Source organism: Castanea sativa, chromosome 5 (genome assembly GCF_040712315.1).
Source record: "Castanea sativa cultivar Marrone di Chiusa Pesio chromosome 5, ASM4071231v1".
Lineage (NCBI taxonomy): Eukaryota > Viridiplantae > Streptophyta > Magnoliopsida > Fagales > Fagaceae > Castanea > Castanea sativa.
In genome coordinates, this window is record NC_134017.1 from 26,748,214 (window position 1) to 26,772,158 (window position 23,945).

Genomic DNA, 23,945 nt, shown 5'->3' on the forward strand with positions numbered 1-23,945 from the left:
GAAAACTTTAAGGCTAGATACAATATTTCTACTGGGGTCGAGATAGAACATTTTCATTTAGGAGAATGGTACACCAAGAGACCAATTGGGGTCGTAGTCATCCCCATGATCGCCTTTATATAAGGTGAAATGGAAATTCCTATAGGTAAGGTATCGAGGGATTTCCTAATCTTCTATAGACTCTGCCCCACCTAGTGCTTCCTAAACCTATTTAGGATATTAAGTAGCGTAGATAGCTTAAACAAAAAGATGGGTGTCAACCTATCTCATCACGATGTAAACTAAGTGTATAGTTGTCAAACTAGTAAGGACACGGGGAACTATCTTAGGACTAGAGTACCCGTAGTTAGGCTAATCTCCTGCCTTCTCGAGACCAACAAGGGCATGGATAAGGATTTTCTAATCATTTTGGGGGACTGGTATAATGGGCTACACTGTCCCACGCAAGATGGGGAACCAGGTGTGGTGATCATGGGACTGAAGAGTTAGCTTTCCCTTAGCTCATAGAGGACCCCTTCCCTTCTTTTGGCTCTTTTTTTATATTATTTTCCTTAATCATATGTGCCCAACTCCTAACATTTTCTTCTTAGAATTTTTGCATATAAATGATTGACTACGGCGAGTTGTAATTTGGTGAATTTTGGGGATCTTAACAGGATCCTGAAATCCAAGATCTTCCTCTACAAGGTCAATCAACTCCAAGCAGCCCACGTGATTCTCAAATACACCCCAATCTCAACTCACTTTCAATCCCTAATACATGTCATCAATGCCAAGGATCCTCAGTCAGCAAGGATAGACATAGTCGTTGAAGGATTTCTCACTGTTCCTCCACCTAAAGGAACTCAAACAATTGAACTAACTGCTCATCAAGTCGCCGACCTCATCCAAGCCAAGGAGGAAACTATACCCTCTGAAAAAGAACTAGAAGAGGCAACACGAGAGACATCTTTTGTCGACTCTGATGAGGACTTCGAGGTTTTCTACCAACCGGACCCAATAGAGCACTTTGAGGCCAGCTTCAAACCTCGAGCCACAGCACAAGTCAATATCAACCAAGGGATTGCTGACATACCAAAAGGCATGGTCATCCAAAAGAAGACTCTCAATCTATTGGCCCTGCTGGAATCCCACGTTGGGGGTGCCACAGCTGAAGTCCCAGTAGATCCGAGGCCCCCCACCCCCCTCCCAGCTCCCACATTAGGGGTGCCACAGCTGAAGTCCCAGTAGATCCGAGGCCCCCCAGGCCCCGCCCCGCTCCCACGTTGGGGGTGCCACAGCTGAAGTCCCAGTAGATCCGAGGCCCCCCACCGGGCCCAGCTCAGTCCTCTCCTACTGAGCCTGAAGAAAAGGAAGAGAGATAAAAAGCCTGGAAAAGAGATCTCAGAATAAGGGGAGATCCAACCCCAAGTGGAGCAAGACCTATCCAAGAGGTCTTAGGCAACATGTAACTTGTAACAAACTTATTTCTCTTATATAATGCATTATCCCCTTATAGTTAGTAAATACGTGTACATCTGTAATATTGAATAAATCTCTTGTCCAACATTTTGATTTCAATGGTATAGAACGTGATTATATTGGATTGTTTCAATGATTATTTCCTAATTAAATTTCAAAATGTGATTATATTGGATTATATAAATCACATTTGAAAATTTTATTTTAAAAAAAATCACACTTGACTCTGAGTTTTTTTTTTTTTTTTTAATTTTTATAAGTCGATAGTTTGGAGGAAAGAGAATTTGAACTATGGATATTTCCGTTGAATACATCAAAAGGTGTCAGCTAGTTGATCTACAAGATTTTTGGCCATATTTGAAAAGAATTAAAAGGTCATGATGCAAAAATTATTGTATCTATCTCAAATATATAAATATATATATATGGTAAATGCTTTCATATTTTTTATGATTTTTTCAAAAATAAATGTATTATACTCGTACTATACACGTACCATTTTTTCAACATTTTCATATTTTTCTCCCAAGTTTTTGAAATGTAATTATTTTAAAGATGTTGATTTATACCTATCTGTATACTTACTTTATTAACCGAAAAATAATAATATGACTAGAATAATGTTTTTCCTTTTTAGCTTTATCCTCCCTTGTTTAATGAATTTTTGTTGTTGAGTTCAAGTAATGAGTTTTTAATAGAAGCAATTTGTTCTTGCTCCTTCTTAGAAATTAGAATTATTCGTGGCTTAGACTTGAATAGGTTCAGTGGAATTTTCTTTAATTTGACCATGAATATGAGTTTGATTTATATATGGGAATGTAATATATGGAATTGTCGAAATGATTTTAATTTGGAACTAACCTTTTGTTGTTATTGGTGGTGCTGGTATCGTTAACTTTCCAATTATTTGTCAATGTTTGATTAAGACCCAAAATTTTAAATGAAAAGTTTTGAGCAGATTTAACATTCCGAATAATAGTACTTGAAAGGATAAGAGAGACTTTTAAAAATTACAATAAAATAATGGTGATTTTTTGTACCTATCTATAGTAAATTGGGCAATTTCTGTATATTAATTAAAGTTTATAAATATGATAAGTTCTCTTAATATATATAAAAGTATGGGTGTATGTATTTTTTTGAATTTCTCTAGATTGGTGATCAATATGATAATTCGGCTCCTCCAAACCAAAAACTTCTTACTCTACTGCTACCTAGTTCCACCTTAGCCTAAATTCTAATGGATTTCGATGACTCATTTCGGCTATTTCCAATTGGTATTTAGACTTCGGACAAATCGTTTTCAACATTGTTTTTCTTCTCCCTTAATCTCTCCCCTGGTCAGATAACTTTCTAAGTTTTTACTCTCTCTCTCTCTCTCTCTCTCTCTCTCTCTCTCTCTCTTGAAAATACTACAAATCTCTCATTCATGTTTCCCTCTCCCCTCATCTCTCACTTTCTTATTTTCTCTTAAAACTAATTGCATGTTCTTACTTCTTACCCAAATAAACGAGATCTTGAAGGGTTGTGTTTATATATATATATATATATAAGTGTGAAATACATAAGGTATATTATAATTTAATTTTGAATTTATAATTTTTTTTAATCTAAGACATGGTATAAACTTGATAACTAATGAGATATATCTATTTTGAATTATATATAAATATAAAAATAGGGGAAATAACAAAAAGATACATAAGAATACACAAATTCCAAAATATTCCATTCTAATCGAAATCAACAAGAATTAATAGTCACTAAAATAAAAGTTAACAACTTTGCTTGAATCCCCTCCCAGGAACACCTAATTCTTTTATCTCTCTTTATAGTTTCTTCTCCCACTTTCTTCTTCTTTGCTGTGACTTTTACAACCTAACCAAACTATTCATCGATGATCGATTGCAACTCTTAAGTCTTAAGACGACTACCACTTTGCCCATTGTGTGCTTTATTTCTAAATTAATTTCCTTTGTTGTTTTTTTCTCCTTCCATTGGTCAAAACAAGAGATTTTCCTTCTAACCAAACGCGACAAAATAACTATTTCTCCTTTCCCCCTATTCCCATTTTCTCTCCCAACATTTTTTCATACTTTTCTAAAATCACGCATAGTAAAGTCTTAGATTTGATTTTTCATTTGATATAAATCTATTAATGTTTGTATAATTAAAAACAATTCAAAATTATAAGTCATTTGTGTAATATACCATGATTACGTACGATTCATTACTATATATATATATATATATATATATATATATTCTTTTTTTTAACTAAAAGTTTAGAGAAAATTCAATTAGAATTAAAATTAAATTTTGCTTTTATTAGCTTTCCATACAATCTAAATTATTAATTAGATTTTCGCTGTTATTTTTTCTCTAAACTAATAACCATATTTTTTACACTATTTCTATTCAGATATTTTGCATACGAAGATATTGAACGTAACAAATTGTAATTGAGCTGAACGATCCCATGCATCCATTCCCATTCAATTTATAAGATACTATTTGACCAATTTATTATTATGTTTTGTGTTATATTTAATAGAATTTCACTAACAATTATTATGAATTGATATTGTATATAGAGTATCCAACAGTGATTTTCAAAATTATATATGTAACAACTATGTAATGAGAAATTTGGTGTAACAAATATCATGAAAATTGCAAAGAAAAGCTATTTTAGTACCTATAAATGTCATGGTTGAACTATGTCCTATATGTTTAATCATCCAAACTAACAAAAATAGCACCACTACAATTCATCATGTCTATGCGTAAACACAAGTTACATACTAGTAAATGTCTAATGGTAGAATATAGACTTCCATGCACAAATACAATTATAATAAATACCTATCAATAATTATTATAATTAACAAATTTCATATTTAAACTAATAAATGCTTATTAATAATTATCATAATTATCAAGTTTCATTTTTGAGTAAAAAATAAAAGAAATATAAAAAATCATATTTGCTAATTATTTCTGTGCATTGCACAGGTCATAATCAACATAAACCTTAAAAGTAAGAAGCGTAATGTCACTAACTACTTATGAAGTCTACCCTATGATGATTACTTTTTTTATTAAGTTAAAGCACCAATTAGTTTTTGGTGTAAATAGTGATTGAACTCTTAAATCTCTTATTTTGGGAGAAAATAGTAAAATAGGCATAACTTTCTAACTATATAATTAGTTGTTACGGTTTGCAAACTATATATTTTACTAGCATCTCGAGTCTAAGAGGCTCGATTTTGGGCCTAAAAATCGAGTTTTTGAGGGTCGATTTTTAATGTATGATGTGGCAATTTTTCCTACGTGGAGTCTACTTGGAAATCGAGTCTCTAACACTCGATTTACAAAGAAAAAAAATATTAAATCCATCCACCATGACTGAGCAAAACTCACCACAAAAAAAAAAAAACCCAGCGCAAGCCCAGATCCAGGCCGTGCGCGCCCAGATCCAGGTCGCGTCGCGCCCAGGCCGCGGCACGCCCAGGTCGCGCGGCCTAGGGCGCGACGTGGCCTGGGTCGCGCGCGGCCTGGGCGCGACGCGGCCTGGGTGCCTGGGTCATCCTCAGTCGCGCGACGGCCTGGGTCAGCCTGGTTCGACAGCAGATCAACGTGGAGGAGGAAGAAAGGAAAAGATGAAGAGGTAGGGAGGAAGAAAGGAACAGATGAGATGTAAAGAGAAGAGAGATGTGAAACGTAGAAAAAATAAGAAGGAAAAGAGGGAAAAAATAAGAAGGAAAAGAGGGAAGGTTTAGGATGTAAATCGAGTCTTAGAGACTCGATTTCCAAGTAGTCGCCACGTGGAAAAAATGCCACATCAGACAGAATTAGACTATAAAAATCGACCATCAAAGACTCGATTTATAGTCCCAAAATCGAGTCTTTTAGACTCGAGATGCTAATAAAAAATATAGTTTGCAAACGTAACAACTAATTATATAGTTAGAAAGTTATGCCTATTTTACTATTTTCTCCTTTTGAGACCAAAAACTTTATTAGATAAACCACTTGGAATCTACACAAAACTGATTTTTTTTTTTTAATGTTTTCTTCTATTTAGTATGATGGATGGATTATTATTATTTAGGGTAACTTCCACAAACCACCCCTGAGGTTTGTGATAATATCCAACTAAGTCCAAAACATTTTAAAACCTACCAATTTCATCCTAAAAAGACAATTTTGTCCTTGAAGACATTTTAATCCCTAACCTTGTTAGCATCCGTTAGTCATTTTACTTCTTTCTTTCTTTTCTTTCTCCTTTATCAAATGTAATAGGTCTGCTCTCTCTCTACCTCTTTTGTTCTTCTTTCCTTTGACCTCTCTATGTTTTTTTTTTTTTTTTGGCTAATCGTAACCTCTCTGCACTCTGCTCTTCTTTTCCCTCAGGCCTCTCTCTCCAACCTGACCTAGTCTCCTCTCTCTGACTCCTCCTTCTTCTCTCTGGCAACAGCAATGGTGCATGGGCTTGGTGGTCTGGGTTGGTTGTGGATCGTGGTTATGGTGGTTGTTTGTGGTGGTTATTGGTTACTGGTGATGGGTTTTAGTTTGTTGTGGGTATTTTGGTGGTGGTGGTGGATTCTGATCTGTTATGAGTTTTTTGTGGGTTTGAGTTCTTTTATTTGGGTTTTGTGGTCTGTGGTTGTTTAAGGTGGTGGTGGTGGTGGGTCTGATTTGGGGTGGATTTGAAATGGAGGTGGTTATGAGTTTTGATCTAGGGTGGATTTGTAGTGAGGTGGTTATGGATTACGAAGTGGTGATTGGAATTTTTGGATTTGGGTTTTATTGATGTTGGTTTGGTTAGGTTTTGTTGCCGATGGTGGTCACCGGGTTTTGTGGCCAAAGGTGGTTGCTGGGTTTAGTGGTCGGTGATGGTGGTGGTGGGTTCCATTATGGAATGAATTTGCAATGGGGGTGGTTTTGGGTTTTGATGCGGTGGTGAGTTTTCTATGTGTTGAAGAATTTGGATATTGTTGGAACAAATTTGACTGGGTTTTGGTATGGGTAGTAAAATTGTGTTGTGGCTCTTGTTGTAGTTAATCTGAGTGGTTGTGGCTAATCTGAGGAGTGGTTATGGTTGATCTGAGGAGAGAGAGTGAGGGAGGAGGGAAGAGGGAAGAGTAACAGAGAGGGACAGAGACAAGAGAGAGAAACTAACGAAGGTTAATGTTGTTTAGTGGTGTTTGACAAAATAGTCTTTACGGACCAAATTGGTCAATTTTGAAATATCTTGGACCTAGTTAGCATTATCCCAAACCTCAAGGGTGGTTTATGGAATTTACCCTATTAATTATTATCAATGCCAATACTTATGCGGATAACACCATTCAACGTGCCAAAACCCAAACACACGCCCAAGACTGAACTTCATTTCCAATTTTCCATCCCTGTAAGCAAAAGGCAGAAGAGCTTGCACAAAGAAAATGTTGTGGAGTTTGAGAATCAACGGAATGCAAAAATACAATGTTGACCATAATTAGGGCTTTAAAGAAGTTCAAACTCCAAACAGAACAGTGATTGCTTTCATTTAAAGTCATTTTTCTCAGCAAACAATTTCAAATTGGAAAAACTAGCAGTGGCAACATAAAAACTCAATGGTTGGATCAAATTACACATCCCAATATTGAAATCCGGTACAATATCACTTTCAATAAATGAGATTAAAAGTTTTAAATAAATAAATTACTTTTTAATCTAAATCCATGAATTAAATCTAAATTTTTTGAGTAAACTACGTATTTGATCCCTATCTTTTACACTATATTTCAATTTAGTACTTAAACTTTCAATTGTGTCAATTTGGTCCCTATTCTGTTTTTTTTTTTTTTTTTTTAAACCTTGTTAACCTTTCCTTCTCACGTCAAATGGTAATTGCACTGCACTGTATTCAAACAACCCCACATCCCAAGTGTTAAAAGACAGGAAAGAAAACATAAACATTTCCACATACCCCAAATTTGATTGAATCAGTCATGCCTTGAACATTTGCAACATTGATGATTGCATCCTCAATTTGAAGAGTGCAGCCCAGAACGTAGAAGATGAGCTGCACTTACAATATAAAGCAAATAGGTAATGAGGATGCTTAATCAATTAAATCCGATAATGAAATAAATAGATGAAGTGGAGAACAAATCCATCTTGCAAAGGATTGTTCGTGATCTAGCGATACCTTCCACTACATGAAAAAAAATTGTAGAATTAAGATGGATTACATATCTATTTTTCATACATTTGAGAGGAAATATCTCTCCATCAACCCTTATAAGTAATGACTACTCTCCTATATCTCTTCTATTATGTTAACATTAGTGTACCACCTCTTTAAAGTGTACGGAAGAATTACCCATCTTAAATCACCTGCCTAATGTTATAGCTGTGCATTAAACAGACTTAAGAAACCTAAAAATTTGCTGTTTCCCATGGAATAAAAAAAGGAACTCATTGAGATGAGGTACGCATAGATCAGTGGTAAAAGCCTGGCATAATCATTCCAAACCAGCAGCAAGGTTGAAGCTAGGCCCAGCACCATTTTCAAGAGGCAGTATCACACCCCAGTTTCCCTTTGATTCTAGAGGCTCAATAACATATACTCCACCATTAGTAAGTCCAAGTGCAAACTGATTAGGTTGAGACGGATGAGCCGCAATGACAATGGGATAAATCCTTGAGCTGTCCAACAATAGCTTCATTAAAAAGGCAAACATGGAGTTTATAAATGTACATTAATTATCAGTACTTGAAAAACTATATATTGCTAATCAGAACCTGAGATTAGAAGGAAAATATGCATCAGGACTAATCCGAGACTTAGGTTGGAGAGTTGTGGCAGTAAGAACCCACACGCTTCCATCTTCAACACTTACATATATTGACTGGCTATCACATGAATATGTAGCATCTGTAACTGAACCACATGATTCTTGGGGAACCCACTGTAACAGATAAAGTTTCTTAATAAACATAATCATACAAAGCTATTCTCAACATGAAAAATTACCAATACCACAAAAAATAACCTGCTTTCCCTGCATAAAAAGCAGGCAGATTTGAGAATGCATGCGTTGAATAAAACCCAGTCAGTTTTGAGCATGCACCCATCTATATTCAATGCATTTTGAGTAAGGCTCCATTTTTTTCGGAATAAAATATTTAGTGAATAATGTTTTCAGTTTTTCCCAATATTTAGTACAATGGAGATTGCTAGTCAATGGAAAACGTTTACATGGCCAAGAAAACTACACTTCATAGCATAAACCATTTTCCAGACTAAGCCTGGTGCCTTATCCCCACCTTCCTCAATCCCACCTCCCCCAACTCTCCTTTGTAGCACCATAGAAACCATCTCCTCTCCTCCCCTTCCCACTCCCCCCCATGCCTCAACCACCACCTCCCGTCTCCCACTGGCTAGCTGCACTGCCACCACCTTGCTCCCTCCTCCATGTGCCCACCACCAACCTCCCTCCCCAATCCCCTATGCCACCACCACCACCACCCTCCCCTCACTTCCACGCTACCATCACCACCTTTCCCCTATTCCTCTACACTACCACCACCAGCTCCCACCTCCCTGCCCCACCCTCCCACTCCTACCAACCCCTATTACCACAACCAACAATGACTACCAACTTGTGGTTTTTGTTGATTTTAAAATAAAAAAATTTCAATGCAACCAAATGCTAAATTTTCCAGATTTCAAACCAAAAAATCATTGCCCTCGAAAAATATTTCTACTTAATATTTACACATTTACCCTATGAAAATGTTTTACTTTGAAAACACCAGATGACTCGCCTCACAAAAACAGGCAATATTCTCACTAATGATGACTCAACAATCAAACAATACTATCACGAACTCAGAAAAAAATTAGAATACAAAACCCATTTATACTTTCCATATTTAGGGTGCGTTTGTATAAGTTTTTGCGAAACGGTGTTTTGGGATTAAAATGAGCATTTGTAAAAAAGCTATAAAGCTATAAAGATACTTATAAAAAAATTAAAAAATAAAAAAGCTGTAAGAGTTGCTATTGTGAAACAGCATTTTGGGTTTTAAAAATGCTCTTTTAAACCCCCAAATCGCCTAACCAAACAAACTGTTATAAGTTTTGGTAAACACAAATAAGTGACACTGCCTCATTTGCTCTCTCTCCTACACTTTTGAGGACTACAGGAAATGAGCTAGGAGTCCATTCCCTAACTGCTGGTAGAGTAGAGAATTTAAAAGGACAATTATGCAATGCCTCACAGACCTGCTTAAGGTACTCCAACTTTGGTGCCTTATATATGGCTATTTGAGTTTCATGGACAGCCAGAACATGTATATGGTCTTGGTGAAACTGAACACGGGTCTGTGCATGAGGAGATGATACGCGCCCAGGGGGAATCTGCAAGAATTTACTAGCCTGCTTCTCCCACTCATCCATGCCCCATACACACAGCTGGAAATCAGTTCCAAAAAGAAATGAATAAAAAAATAATATTCCATAATTCTTCATGTCTGTCACCCATGCACATAAAATAAGAAAACAACTCAATAAGAAGAATATTTCTCATTTCTTGCATCTGCAATTGCACCTAAACGGAGTAAAGAGAAATTGCATGTACATCTTAATGAGCATCAAGTTACTCATGGACCTCAAATGGACCCATAGATGAAGCACAAAAACTGCAGTCACAACAATACAAAAAAGAGACTCAAAACTGTGTGGGAAAACTGTTCTGTAGATGCCACTGTTAGCAATATTGCAGTCTACAGAGCAGTCTGTAGAAAACTCTCGTAAAAATATGTTATCCAAAACACACATGCTTTAGGTCTAAGAGAGAACTTCCACTGAGCTGGACACCTTTTCCTCTAGATTCAAATGTGTCGACTGAACATATATAATAGATACCAAGAAAAAATTAATTTTCCTGAAATATTCTCCAAAAAATTAAAAGCTTCAACTAGTTCTTAGTTTCAGTGAACTTCAGCCTTATTTATTAGACAGATTAGCACTTTTTAACAATTGACCTCCTCCATTGAAACAAATTCTCAGACTGGACTTTTGTCCCCAATATCACAACATAATTTCTGGACTCAACCTGTTACCTATGACCCCTTTCTTCTTATATACGTCCAGGGACCAATATAGTCAAAGGCTAAGGCAACCTTAAGGCACCAAGGCATGAGGCATTAGCCTAAGTGCAGCAAGGTGCCAAATTCTACATGTAATTATTATACATTTAGAACTTAAATTATATGTAATGACTAATGAGTGTTTGGATAGCGTTTTGCATCCACGTTTTGCGCATTTGGCTGAAAATTACCTGGGTCTCACGTTACTGTTCATGAACCCCACAAAAAGATGAAAAACGCAATTGAATTATTTTGTACTGTTCACGTTACTGTTCAACTGAAGCTACAGTACTTTCAGCGCAAAAAATCAGCTGACTTATAAATTATTTTGCTACAGTTCTTTCAATAATAAGTTTTCAATTTTTAGTAAAATTAGCGGTATCCAAACAGACCCTTAATCTAAGAACAAGCTCTATAAATTAGTCTGAGAATAATTTGAGAAGGAACTATTTGTAAATTGAGAGAAGAAGAAGAAGAAGAAACAAAGTAAAAGACTGCTGTTTGTGAGGTGAGAATGAGAAATAGTTACCAAGGAGGTGTGAGAGAGTGAGAGGAGTATAGAAATAAAACATAACAAAATAAAAGGCTTAACTTACCAATTTAGTCCTCAAACTATTGTTGTAAAGTTTAAATTGGTTCCTTAACTATTAATTATGTCAATTTGGTCCCTCAACTATAAATTGTGTCAGCTTAGTCTCTCTCAAAATAAGTCATCTCCTCTCCATTAAAATGTTAATGAAATTATCTTATTTGACAAATAGAACACATGTCAAAAGCTTATTATCTAAAGTGTAAAAATTGCAAAATCATGTCATTTTCAACAATTAATTCCATTCATATTTAAATGGATTGGAGACCCAAGGATAACATTTACTTAGTTGGGACAAAATTAACACAATTAATAGTTGACAAACCAATTGAACTTTGCCCGATAGTTAGAAGACCAAATTAGTAATTTAAGAAAATAAACCCATACCTATGGCCAAGAGTGTGATCCGGAAGCCCTGGTGGTGAAGATGGCAAGGCAATTTTTTCAATTGCTTTGGCTATGTTTTACCTTTTCATTTCTTTTTTCCTTCTTTTTCCTGCTTGAATTTGATGTTTGTGGTGGCTTAGTTCAACCCAACTTACTTGAAATTAAAAGTACAAAAATGTCCTCTTTCTCTTTCAAAATTACAAAACTATCCTTTTTTTTTTGTATGTTGATTTTCATTGAGGCATTATCTCATGCAGCCAAATATTTGAATTGGGCCACTATAAGTTAATAATAATACATTAGGAGGAACCATTCTACTAAAAAAGGTTGTAACTAGGGCACAAGATTCTCACTTCTGGGGAATCTATGAAAGGTGGTTGGTAGACAACCTACCTCCAAATTTAGAGAGGTTGATTATAAATGTGAACCCTCACCATATCGCTTGGGCGGAGAGCACTTGCCATCACACCAAGGTTTTACCTCTAGGTATCATTCTACTAAATGTGAAAATTTTAAATTAAAAATGCAACAAAGAACATAGTATTTTTCCTTAAAACAGGTGGCCATTGTTCTGTTAAGCCCTAATGGTCTGTTTGTTAATAGAGATTTTTTAGGGTGGATTGAAAAGAAAGGAAAGAAAAGGGAAAGAGGGGTACACGCTCATGCGCACCCACTCAGAGAGAGAGGGAGAGAGAAAGTCTTATATGTTATATCTCCATTCCTTCTCATTGTGTGAAGAATATACCTGAGCATCTGCTCCTGATGATACAAGAATATTTAGAACGTTAGAAAAGGCAAGGCCAGTTACTCTCTTCTGGTGACCTTTGAGCTTGCTTTTGATCTATCCAACACCACAAAAATTTTAATTGTCACTATTTAGAATTCAAATGCACATTTTCATGTTAGTTTGTAATATAGATCATGGTTCAGGTTACTACCTCATCAAATCTGACATTATAAATATCAATAGAAGAATCATCAATGCCTATGGCAACAATGTTGTTGTCTTGTGGGTAGAAAGCAACAAATGTTGCTGCAGGTGGTGGAGGCATGAATGTCGTCATCCTCTACACAAGAAATGCATAGGTTCATAGAATTGGTACGTGTGCTTATCATAAACTCCCCAGGAAATTAGAACCCCGGAAAGATATTAGATAACATTGCCATTACCTCAAATGTCATCATATTATAAAGGGAACTTTTTCCACCAGATGCTGATATAAGATAAGAATCATTCTTTGAAAGAGCAAAGCAAGGAACAGCATCTTGAAGATCCATATCATTTGTCATCAATACTCCATTGGAAGGTTGCCACAATTGTGGTGGCACACTAGAAGTTGCCTACAATCAGCAAAGCATTTGTGAATTGCTAAGTGTATTACAATAACAACATATTTCCCTCAACAACAAGGGCATCCACACCTTCCCCTCATTTGCCTGCCATTTCCAAAGTTTGTGCACAGCATTGAATCCTAATGCCAAAATGGCACCTCCTGAATTTGTATATGTCAACCTACTAATCTGAAATGGAGAAAGAACTATTAGAGTTAGGATTTTAAAAATAAAAAATAATACAGTTAACTTGAGCACTTCTTAATTTCATCTCATTTTTTCATTGTAGAAGTAGAATATATGATGTAGGACATGTTAGGATTAGTGCCATTTAAATCCTATTGTATGATGCTATGTATAATATTATATGTGACATTATGTAGGACTTAACATTGTGATTAATAAAGTTGTTTTATTATTATCTAAAATAATAGTAACATGAATATTCAGACATAGTCATATAGTCTATGAGATGCATAATATGTGATTTATGTGAAAAGTCATAAAAGATATAAATCACAAGTTCTTTGTAAACTCAGAATTATAGTTCGTAGTTAGTGATGAAATTGGACATTTCATCTGCGAAGACTATAACATATCAACTAAGATGATTTGTCTTGATCATGGAAGTGGAGACTTCTAGTTGGTATGTTGATATGTTTTAAGAGTTAAGACATATTGAACTGGACTACTGTGAGATTTATTATTCTCCTAACAACTGTCAAATGAATAATAAATCTCACGATTTCTATTTACATGAACTCTTAATCCTAAGAGGATAATAGACCTGATCATGAAATGTAAGTTACTTTGATATATCAGGAGTGAGATCTAAAAACATAATTAAAACCTCAGTATGTTGGGCAGCCACATTTAGTGTTGATAGAACATATATTCTCTAGATGAAATTCATAGTCTTTTAACGGAGATACAAAATATTCTCTTGAGATAAGTTTAATGGATTTAGTTATTCAAAGCGTAAAGCCTAACCACTTTAGGATGGAGTTACTAAAGTATATATTTATGAAATTGAATTTCATAAATACATGATGAATAACATAGAGAATTAAACCGGATACTCAAAGATTAAGATGTAGTAGTTTACAAAGTGGCAGTCTTTATTCATGACTTTGTATTACTACGAATATTTTATGAAGAAGTTGCATGTATAATAAATTCTTGAGATAAAATTTATAAATAAAGTCTAGAGTGCAACTATATTTATATAGTAGAATTAAATATAGTTAATAGTAACTTTGGACTTGTCAAGAGTTGACAGAAAAACCCAAAGCCCATTAGAGCTAGTATCTTATTGGTTCCTTTTGGTCCCACTCCAAGCCATACATAAAGCCCAATTGGAAAGGCACAAAAGACTAGCCCAATTAGATAATCAATTATAAGGAGAAAAACATACAAATTTTTTAAGAAGAACATGACATGGTGTGTATGTGAGTGCGAGACACTCTTTTATTCTCCTTTTGAAAACTGATTGAGAGACCACACTTCTAGGGCATAAAGTGGAATTGGAATGAAGATTAAAAGTGTTCCAAAGTGCTTCTAATCTTTGGTTTTGAATTTCAATGCATCAAGGTACACTCTCTTGTTCTTATATTCTGAAATTCACATGGTACATGTTAACAATTGCAAATGAAGTAGATCCGTTAATTTTTCCACTACGTATGTTTTGTATGCGATACAAAAATTTATTTAACCAATAGGACAAATGGGGGACTTTGTTTATGTGTGCTTGTGGTGGCTTAAACTTTAGGATTTGTGGATCTAGGACTTGGAACCTTTTAGAAGAAAGGTTAGGGTGAACAATGAATATGGTTTTAGAATAAATGAGAAAAAAACTTTGATTTGGGTTGAAAAAAGGCAAAGAGAAACGGAAATCAAATTTAACCACATTCTGTGAATAGTGCATGTGAACAATGCACATGAATGGTGTGAGCAAACAGTAACCTGTGAACAATGAACAATAGTGTGGGTGAACAATACTGCAAGAAAGAGAGAAGAAATGGAGGAAAAAGAATAATAAGGTTAGCATGCCTCAATAGTCAAAACTCCCAAGATTTATTGATCAACTTCTACTTGATTTGAGTACAATGACTCTAAATCTTAGGTTCTAGTAGAACTAAAATTTCAACTTTGACTAGTATACCAAACCTAATTGAATTTAACCAAAACCCACACATAAAGACCTATAAACTAAATAAGACTGACTTACTAATAAAAGAAAACCCAAGGCCCACAACCCGTCAATGGCAGAAAATATTGCTGGGCTTTGCTTTAACCGTAGACTTCCAAACAAAATATTGGTTCTCCAACCACGCTATGGATGCGCCAACAACATGTTTTCAAAAACATTGCTTGGGATTTCAGGTATCAAATAGTAAATGTAAACCATTCTTTCATTGCAATTCTTTAGGCTATCTTGGGTTTTGTAATTGTCATGAGGTAGTTTTTTATAAAATCATTTACTTATAATATATATATATATATACCAGCAAGTGTTTGACAGTAGACGAATACACTTGGCCAACCTACTATTTTGAAAATAATAATGAAATGAACATTCTATAATATTGAAAACAGATATAGAAGTATATAATCTAATAATTGCTATTTACTATGTACCTTTTTTTTTTTTTGATAGGATATTTACTATGTACTTTAAACATCAGTTTGGCCTGTTAGAGCCTAAAAAGGACCCAACATGCTTATAATCAAAAATTATTTTTAAAATACTCCATTAAAAGGAAATATTTATTGAGTCCTCCCAAGGACACAATAAAAATACACAAATTTCATAACATTTTCAAAATAGCCTACCACCTCACATAGGAGTAATTAAAAAAGAAATTTAATTGCAGATTGTGTGGATCCATGTGTTAAGTGATAGGCTAATTTTGGAATGTCACGAAATCGTTGTGAATTTTTGTTGTGTCCCTAGATTATTGATATTTATTTAAATTTTAGGTAAAATTTGAATACAAGTATGAAATGGGTTACCATGTACGAGAGCCTAACAAGAATCAAAGCTGAAATTTTTTGAAAATTAATTTCGGAATATATGAGCCTAATATAATTATATTCCTTCTCTTCAGATATATGCTCATTTCCTATGTTGCACAGACACGAAAAATGGCCAAGTACCTATGTCGGACATAAGTACTGATAAGACCCAGCTGCAAAAGCACCCAATGCATACCAGAGAAGGAAAAAAAAAATTATTCCTGGTACATCCCAGACACATATAATAATATATAATAGCCATCAGTGTACAACTTAGTATCAAACCCAAGTACACCAGATGCTACAGTGCTTGAGATCATGGATGGAGTGAAACAGGCACCACCCAATAGAGAATAAATTGTCATAGACCTGCTCTTTCAACAACACCAAACATATACATAGAATCATTGTGGATTCATCTGATAGTACCAAACAATCTTAGGCAGACAGGATCATCAAAAGCATGACAATTTAAAATCATAATATCTTCCATTAATCCAACACTATCAATCCGGCTTAGTTTTATATCTCACATAGAAGTAGGAGGAGCTGATAAATAAAGAAAGCTAATGTGGATGCATTCAAGATGTAAAGCAGAGACTAGAGCCAAAATCACCAAGCAGCATAGTGTTCCAAGCATAAAAGTAAATAAAGTAACATAATATGTGTTGTATAGGATGATGAGAAAACTAACAAGGCTGCAAGGGCATTTGATCTATAATAAATAGCACTAGTAAACCTTGTGATCTGATAACTTACAATGTAATTTCTCTCAGCGGTCATACATTTAACTGTGTACAAAAATAGTGCAGCAAAGGTTGCATTTGTTCATGGATGGCACTAGTGCCCCAGCACCACAGAATTGCCATGAAATTATCATCAAAAGAATGGATTCATGGATATGTCATATTAAATAACATAGTCTATGGCTTGACAAGCAGAACACGAGTTTGAGGCAGCAACACTATGTATGGAACTACACAACAAGAGTTAGATATACCCAGCACTTATATTGCCCAGATGTGATCTGCCCATGCTCCCTACTATTACTAATCCAGCCATGCTGATAATTTATCAAATCATCATAGATGAGAACAACTACCCATGGGCAATCCAAAGTGAATCTAACAACATGGACTTGAACTTGCAGCATTAGGCAGTCATGTAAGCATCAATTTTTTTTCCCCAGAAATGGTTCAAGAGTCAAGAACCCCTCACATTCTTAGTATATAGTCATCAAAGATCATGGCATCAATAACTTAAGTTGAATTTTTTTTTTCCATTATGAATTGTAGCAGCAAATAAAAAAAATGTCGGCACAACTCAAAGTAGGGAAAAAATACCACACAAAACAAGAAGAAAAAGAAAAGTGACCCAACTACCTAGAAAACCAAAGTTTAGTTGTATGCAGAATGATGGGAGATAAACATACTGGGATACTTCATATTAACTTCAGTGGAGCTTTTTTTTTTTTTTCTTGTTTTGGGGGCAGGGAGCAGATACTTACTCTTACAGGCATCAGGCAGTCAGGAAGCTGAAGGGAACGAAGCTGAGACGGTTTATTGAATTCAGTCAGCATCCAAGTGTTAGATTTCTCCACTTCATCAGTGTGATTTGGTTTCATATCTGGCAAACGTCGGCTATCTCCATTCTAATAAGTTTCAAGAATTAAAAATTGGACCCCAAAAAGAATTTCAGTAAGGTTCAATGATGATTTAATCATATGCTCAGAAAAAAACATATATTATAAATCGTGGGACAATTTAATACTCATTATAAAGACTTTAAAACTCCTATGCAAAGAAGCATCCCAACTATTGACATGACATAGGCATCAAGCTCACCTGCCCAGCCATCACTGTCATCAGAAAACTTCTATCTCCAACCCCAATGCTTGTTCCAGCAGTTGAACTGGAAGAACCAAAGGTGCGAATTATTGCTCCCTGCAAAATAAACAGTGCATTTAACAAGCATGTACACATTTAAAATTGCTATAAGAATTAAAAGAAAGGAGTACCTGCACAACAGTTGCAGAAGCCTTTCTGTCGAACCAAAAGCCATACCCATCAGCATTTGCAAGTATTTTGATTCCAATCATTCAGCCACAGCAACAAAAAAATAATTCTTTGATTCCATTCTCCTTGTTGATATAGCCAGCATTATCCCTTGTTAAATGATACGAACAAATGAAATACAAGAACAAGCCTAAAAGTCAGAGTAACATGCAAAAAGAACCTTTGAACAAAGGATCTTTTTTCTTCTTTTTAATAGAACTTGAGACAAAGCATGGCTCCATTAGGAATGACTGAAATTGATTCTTCTATTCAAATAGGGCTTATATTATGAAATGCCTTTTTTACTTAACCCTATGTAGGTCGTTGACATTTGAATTTTAGTAGTAAATTAGTTATGTAGCTTGTGATCATACAATTTTCATAATCTTCTTGTTGTTTGATCAAACGCTTTAAGTAAATAACTTATAGCAGAAATACATTTAGGATTATAGTGTACAACCTTTAGTGTTGTCATATGGTGAATGTGTGTAAAACTCCTAAACAATCTTGAGATTTGGAGTATCATACACACCTGATAGTAATATAGAAAAGTTGGATCCTTCTCATGTGGATATATGCACACACTGGCTGCATGCTAACTTTTTTTTTGGGGTACATTCAGAGTATATTGTCTACTGTAATGCTTTGCTTTATTATTTCAATCATCCTAACTCCAGAAACTCTACATATTTTGCTGAATTTACTACACTAAACTGACTCTTGTGCTTACATACAACCTTTGTTAGGATTATGGGATACAAATCCAAATTTTGGCCTGCATATAACTATTTATCACACTCATTCCATAAATAAATTCAAACACTCAAGAAGCACATTTGACAGGAAAATTCACACCTCTTACAATTAACTGAGTCCTCTGTTCTTGGTTCAGAAGCAATCTGCTATTCTGCTCAGCTTAGATCTTTGTCCCACATATTATTATTTATTCTTTTTTTTATTTTTGATAAGTAATAAGATTTTCCTGAAAACAAAAGTGTGAAGCCTAAGTACACAGGAAGTATACAAAGCAACAAAACAACTAAGACCTAAATTACAAGTATCCATGAACTCTAAACAAGAAGAACAGACATCCTCAGTATTCCTTGACCAATCAAACAAAGATCTAAGAACGAAGAGTTTCACATGAAGGATGCTTCAATCAAACAATCCAACATTGTGTTCCCTCCAAATAGACCACATCAAACATAGTGGGATAGCATTCCACACATCATAACTTTGATTGCTTTTCAAGCTGCCTCTGCAAAAAGGTGGGAGGTCTTTCACTGAGTAAAACATGTCCCAGGAGACACCATATAAACAGATAACCATAGACCACAAATCCCTAGCAATGGCACAATGACAATTATTTATGTTCTACCTATCCACTCTGCAAGTACAACACGTGATCATATGCTTATGAAGATGATTTATGCTGTCACTCATCCATGCAAGGCCAATCAGCTTATCCAATTTGATCTCATATTGCAATTCACAATTTCCTATTTGTATGATGGTTCTCATTCACATCCTCGTTAAAAAGTTACCACTTCAATTTACTAAATAATGATTGGGATGGATGTGAGGAATGAGTAATGGGACACAAACTGGATGAAGACCAAGTGATGAAAAGGATGCAGTACTATAGAGTTGAAGCTGTGGTGATAAGGAAGTGTTGTCCATGCAAGAGTCAGTCTATGCTTTTCCATCAATAAAGAGCTTCCACAGTCCACAGTAACATTTATTGAAGAAACCACTAGTGTAATCTAATCCAAGGAGACTGACTTCAAATATAATTCTCAATTAATCCATCCCTTCTTCATTCAAATTTTCCTTGAACTCCAATAATTTCTCAATTATGTTGCCATTGATTACAGAAACAGGATTGGAGTTTGGGATGACATAGGTGGCAGGCTTGAGCCTAAAAAAAGCCTCTGATGACAGGGGGAAAAAAAAAAAAAAAGAGGGAAAGCACTTGAGGGAGAACAGAAGCAGTGAAGGGAAGATTGTTTAAGCCATTCTAGGAATTTGTGTAGGAGAGCCATTTCTTCAAAATTAAACAATCCCATAACCAAGGAACTGACACTATTGAAAAATATGAAAGTTGGCTAGTCGAAGATGGTCCCGTTGGAAGATGACAACATTTGAGGAGCCTTTAAATTCTAAAAGAGTACACTTAAACAATTTTATATATATCAAATTCAAACAAGGTTAACATCAACAATTTTATATGCAATGTATGACGAATGTAAATATATCATATATCAAATTCACTAATAAATTGTTTTAGAGGTCTATGATAAATCTACATGCATTTGATAGAAGCATACAAGATTATATAATCTTAAAGAGGTTCTTAAAGGTTTTTCTTTTCTTTTATTAGTAGAATGTGGTTTCATAAAGTTTCAGATGCAGGCCACTAATAAAAGCAAAATTCACTATGGGGAAGGTTCTTAGGATATTACGGAAGCATTGTAACACAATTGAGGATATCCAAATTTCAACTTACTAAATTGAAAAAGTAAGCTGATCACTGTAACTCACATGTAGCTTCTGAAGTAGAAATCCAGTCATTCAACTGACTTCACCTGCAAATGGAATATAATTCAATAATATCTGGTACTAGTCAAAGTTTGAATGACACTGGTTGTGGTGCATGGAACAAAACTAATTGCAACAGATCCCATACAGTAGGGAAGGAAAAATTCTTTTCTTTTCTTTTTTTCTGCTTTCTGTTTTTGAACATTCATCTGTCTTAAGAAAATATTACTATGTTGAAAGTAATGATACACAATCTGTTTTATGCACCTCAAAAAGTTCAATTAGATACATTATTCATTCATTTTTCTTTGTAGGTAAATCTACAACTTATATACAGGCAAAGTGTTGAACCACAAGCTGAACCTCAACCCTTACTTAAGGGGGCGAGATTCAATTTGGTCCAAAGACAATTGGCAAGCATGTTCTTCATAATTAAGTAGATTAATATACAAAGCATGCATCGGGGGTGCCCCCGTGGTATCAACAAGGCTCAAAAATGTCATTTCTGATTCGAATTTACAATGATGTTACAAGCCACCAAGGCCAATTGTTTTGCTCAAATTAAATTTTTCTTTTTTCATTTTTACATTATATCCCAATATGGCTGCATAGACTACTGTAATATCAAAAAAAAAAAAAAAAAATTGATGCTTTCATGCTCTGGGTATTGCTCCTGCTGTCACTCTCAACGCAGAGTCTGGCAAGCTACATTGAAAGTGTGAAAAACAATGAAAATGTACCTAGAAAATTGAATAGCAAAAGGTGACGAAGGATGCTAAGTCTAAGTTACCTTAAACACAGATCATCATGAAACACAGAAAAAAGTTTAACATACAGAGCAATGGGATTAGGCTGAAATATGATTTATTAGATTGTTTGAATAGAAGTTAAAAATGTGATTAGGCAGACATATGTTAGAATCTTCATATCTATAGCCAGACTATGTTTCAATACTATATATTACATATTACAACAAAAAAACTCTTCAGAAAAAAAAATTAAATAGTGAAGAAAAAGAAGGAAACCTTTTTAGATCACCATAATTCACAAAACCCATGAAGAATTTGGAGTATGTGAAAATATACAAATGGGAAAATTGCATAAAGGACTATAAATTATAAAAACTAAGATTTGGCAAAAATGAAGGTAGTTACCTCAGTGTTGGATACAACCCACTCAACAAGTTTGTGGGTCCAGCTTCTCCTGCATTAAGATACAGAAAAATTGAAATAAAATTTAGAGATGCAAATAGTTAAAACTAATTGTACTCAATTAACTAGTAACAGAAACTGAAGCGTGTTACAAGAACATGACAACTAAAATCAAATAAAAAAAGGTTTTACTAAAAGATATAGAAGAGTTTCACCTTTGGCATCAGATCATCAGATTCTCAGTACAGTCTCTATTCAGCCTCTTTCTTCTCGCTCCTTCGGAAATGTCAGCGTTTTACTCTCTCTCTCTCTCTCTCTCTCTCTCTCTCTCTCGTTTTGTTTTTCCCTTCTTTCCTTTTTCCTTATTTCATTTTAATTGGATACTAGGTATTTATTGTATTTTGTTTTCATTTCTTTTCTTTTTTTCCATCTTTTTTTAATGCAAAATAATATCCTAATCTGGTCTGATCTAAGTTTACATTTGTCTGAAATTCCTTCCTGAAGGGAAAAAAATTAAAAAAAAAAAACACCGAAAGAACCCGTTTGGCAAGAAAATTTTGGATTTAGCAATTATTTCTTTAGTTGGCATGTTTTTAAAATATTTTAGCAAACTAACCTCTCAAGTCTTAGAGACTCGAGTTTAGTGAAGAAAAAAAAATCAAGTTTTAAATACTCAAGTTCCAAGTTGACGTGGAAAAATAATCCATGTGGAACTCAAGTATCTAAGATTCAAGTTCCATGAAAAAAGAAAAAAGAAGAAGACCCATCATAACCCACGGTAGGAGCTCAATCTTTAGTTCCACGTGGACTTTTTCTTCTGCATCAGATTACCACAACTTAGAACTCGAGGCTTAGAAACTCAAGTTTAGTGAACAAACTTGAGTTTCAAAACCTCAAGATGCTAGTTTGCAAAATAATTTTTCAAACATGTCTACTAATGAAATAGTTGCTAAAATAATGCTAAATCCAAAATCTCCTCCCCATTTGCCGTTTGGCACTTAATTTTCATTTTTTGGATAAAAAAATATAAATTAAGAAAAAATCTACTTCTTCTTTCATTCTTTGGCTACTTTGTGAATTTTTTTTTTTTTTTGAAAATTTTATTTTTATTTTGAATTTTTGTATTTTTATACTTTGAGAATATTTTGTAACGTTTGAAGTTTTTTTCTATGTTTTATGGAATATAAATCAATAAATGATATATTTTAAATCAAATTTTAATAAATTATGCATCGACTGCTTTATTTTTGTCGTCACATAACTCATTATGCAATAATTGTTGCAAACAAGTATGCAGCAAAACATTTCCCTTATATATTATATATATAATAAAAAAGAGGATTCTCCTCTTTGATCTAAATTTTTTTTCAAGTTCAAAAATACCTTCACTAGTAAACAATGATTCTCACAAATGTTTTAGGACTAAGGTTAACAATGTCACACTATTCTCCAAAAAAATTTCTTTATTGAACTGGACTTTTATGTGATTTAAAAAATATCCTCTGTAGACGACTAAATTTCTTAGTTCAAAATAAATCAAATAAGTAAAATAGTTTTACAAATACGAATTTGTATTGACAAATGTACGGTACCATTCTCTGTGATTACAAAAGAGTGACCCTCTAATTCGATCTCCTTGAAAGATTTGTTGATTGAAATTGTAGTAATGTGATTTTGATTCGAACACAAAATATCCTTCAATTTGGCTGAGGAATGGATCGAAGATCTTTGAAACATAACTACAATGAATCTCTAGCTATGAGCTTGTTAGAAGTTCTTTGTTCTTCGCGTTCTTGATAAGTTCTTCGTGTTCTTGGTGTTCTTCATCTTCGAAGATTTGTGGTGGAAGTTCTTCGATGCTTTAGAGGCTTGAATCCGTAGAGCTTCGTGATTTATGGTTTGTTGAGGTTCTTGGAGGTTTTTGAACTTGATTCCAGCAAACTTTGAGATCTAGGTTGAAAGCTTGAATGGTTTTGCTTCGAATGTTCTTTGGTTTTGAGGTTGAGGTTCTTGAAATTCTTGAAGGCTTTAAGGCTTGATTCCTGCAGAGCTTCCGTACTTTTGAGTGCTCTTGAATCTTCTTTGATGCCGCTTATGCTCTAGATGGTTTGGTGTCTCCTTAAATGCCTTAAGAAGGCTTCTATTGATAGGAGTTTGGGAGTGGGTGAGCGACACGTGGCAGAGTCTGATTGGTGACATATGTCATAGTTTGATTGGTCTACTTATGTCATCGCTTACACGTGCTGGATTGCTTGTGTCATCACTTACACA

General features: G+C 34.6%; 1 protein-coding gene across 7 annotated transcripts; it reads right to left on the reverse strand.

The window, feature by feature from the left end:
- Positions 1-7,572: 7,572 nt before the first annotated feature.
- Positions 7,573-22,038, reverse strand: LOC142636184 (topless-related protein 4-like). Of its 7 annotated transcripts, XM_075810308.1 has the most exons (14): positions 21,890-22,038; positions 21,678-21,726; positions 20,527-20,570; positions 18,841-18,967; positions 17,949-18,096; positions 17,776-17,874; positions 17,439-17,582; positions 13,007-13,105; positions 12,755-12,925; positions 12,523-12,651; positions 12,330-12,425; positions 9,743-9,931; positions 8,257-8,423; positions 7,573-8,160 (listed from the first exon to the last, which is right to left on the reverse strand). In XM_075810308.1, exons 5-14 carry the CDS (start codon positions 18,027-18,029, stop codon positions 7,977-7,979), a joined length of 1,359 nt encoding a protein of 452 aa, XP_075666423.1. In that variant the 5' UTR covers positions 18,030-18,096; positions 18,841-18,967; positions 20,527-20,570; positions 21,678-21,726; positions 21,890-22,038; the 3' UTR covers positions 7,573-7,976. The 7 variants fall into 7 exon arrangements, with proteins under 7 accessions (XP_075666423.1, XP_075666424.1, XP_075666420.1 ...); XM_075810309.1 differs by lacking the exon at positions 18,841-18,967 and having other exon boundaries at positions 17,949-18,071; XM_075810305.1 differs by lacking the exon at positions 18,841-18,967.
- Between the last annotated feature and the right edge of the window lie 1,907 nt (positions 22,039-23,945).

What these genes read in the sequence shown, in the direction of transcription:
- LOC142636184 (XM_075810309.1), bottom strand. Translation starts at nt 18,029, where the DNA reads ATGATTGGAATCAAAATACTTGCAAATGCTGATGGGTATGGCTTTTGG. An exon ending in GGCAGGCAAATGAGGGGAAG is followed by an intron (nt 12,926 to 13,006) that starts GTGTGGATGCCC and finishes TGCTGATTGTAG; the next exon opens with GCAACTTCTAGTGTGCCACC. An exon ending in ATAATGTCAGATTTGATGAG is followed by an intron (nt 12,426 to 12,522) that starts GTAGTAACCTGA and finishes GGTGTTGGATAG; the next exon opens with ATCAAAAGCAAGCTCAAAGG.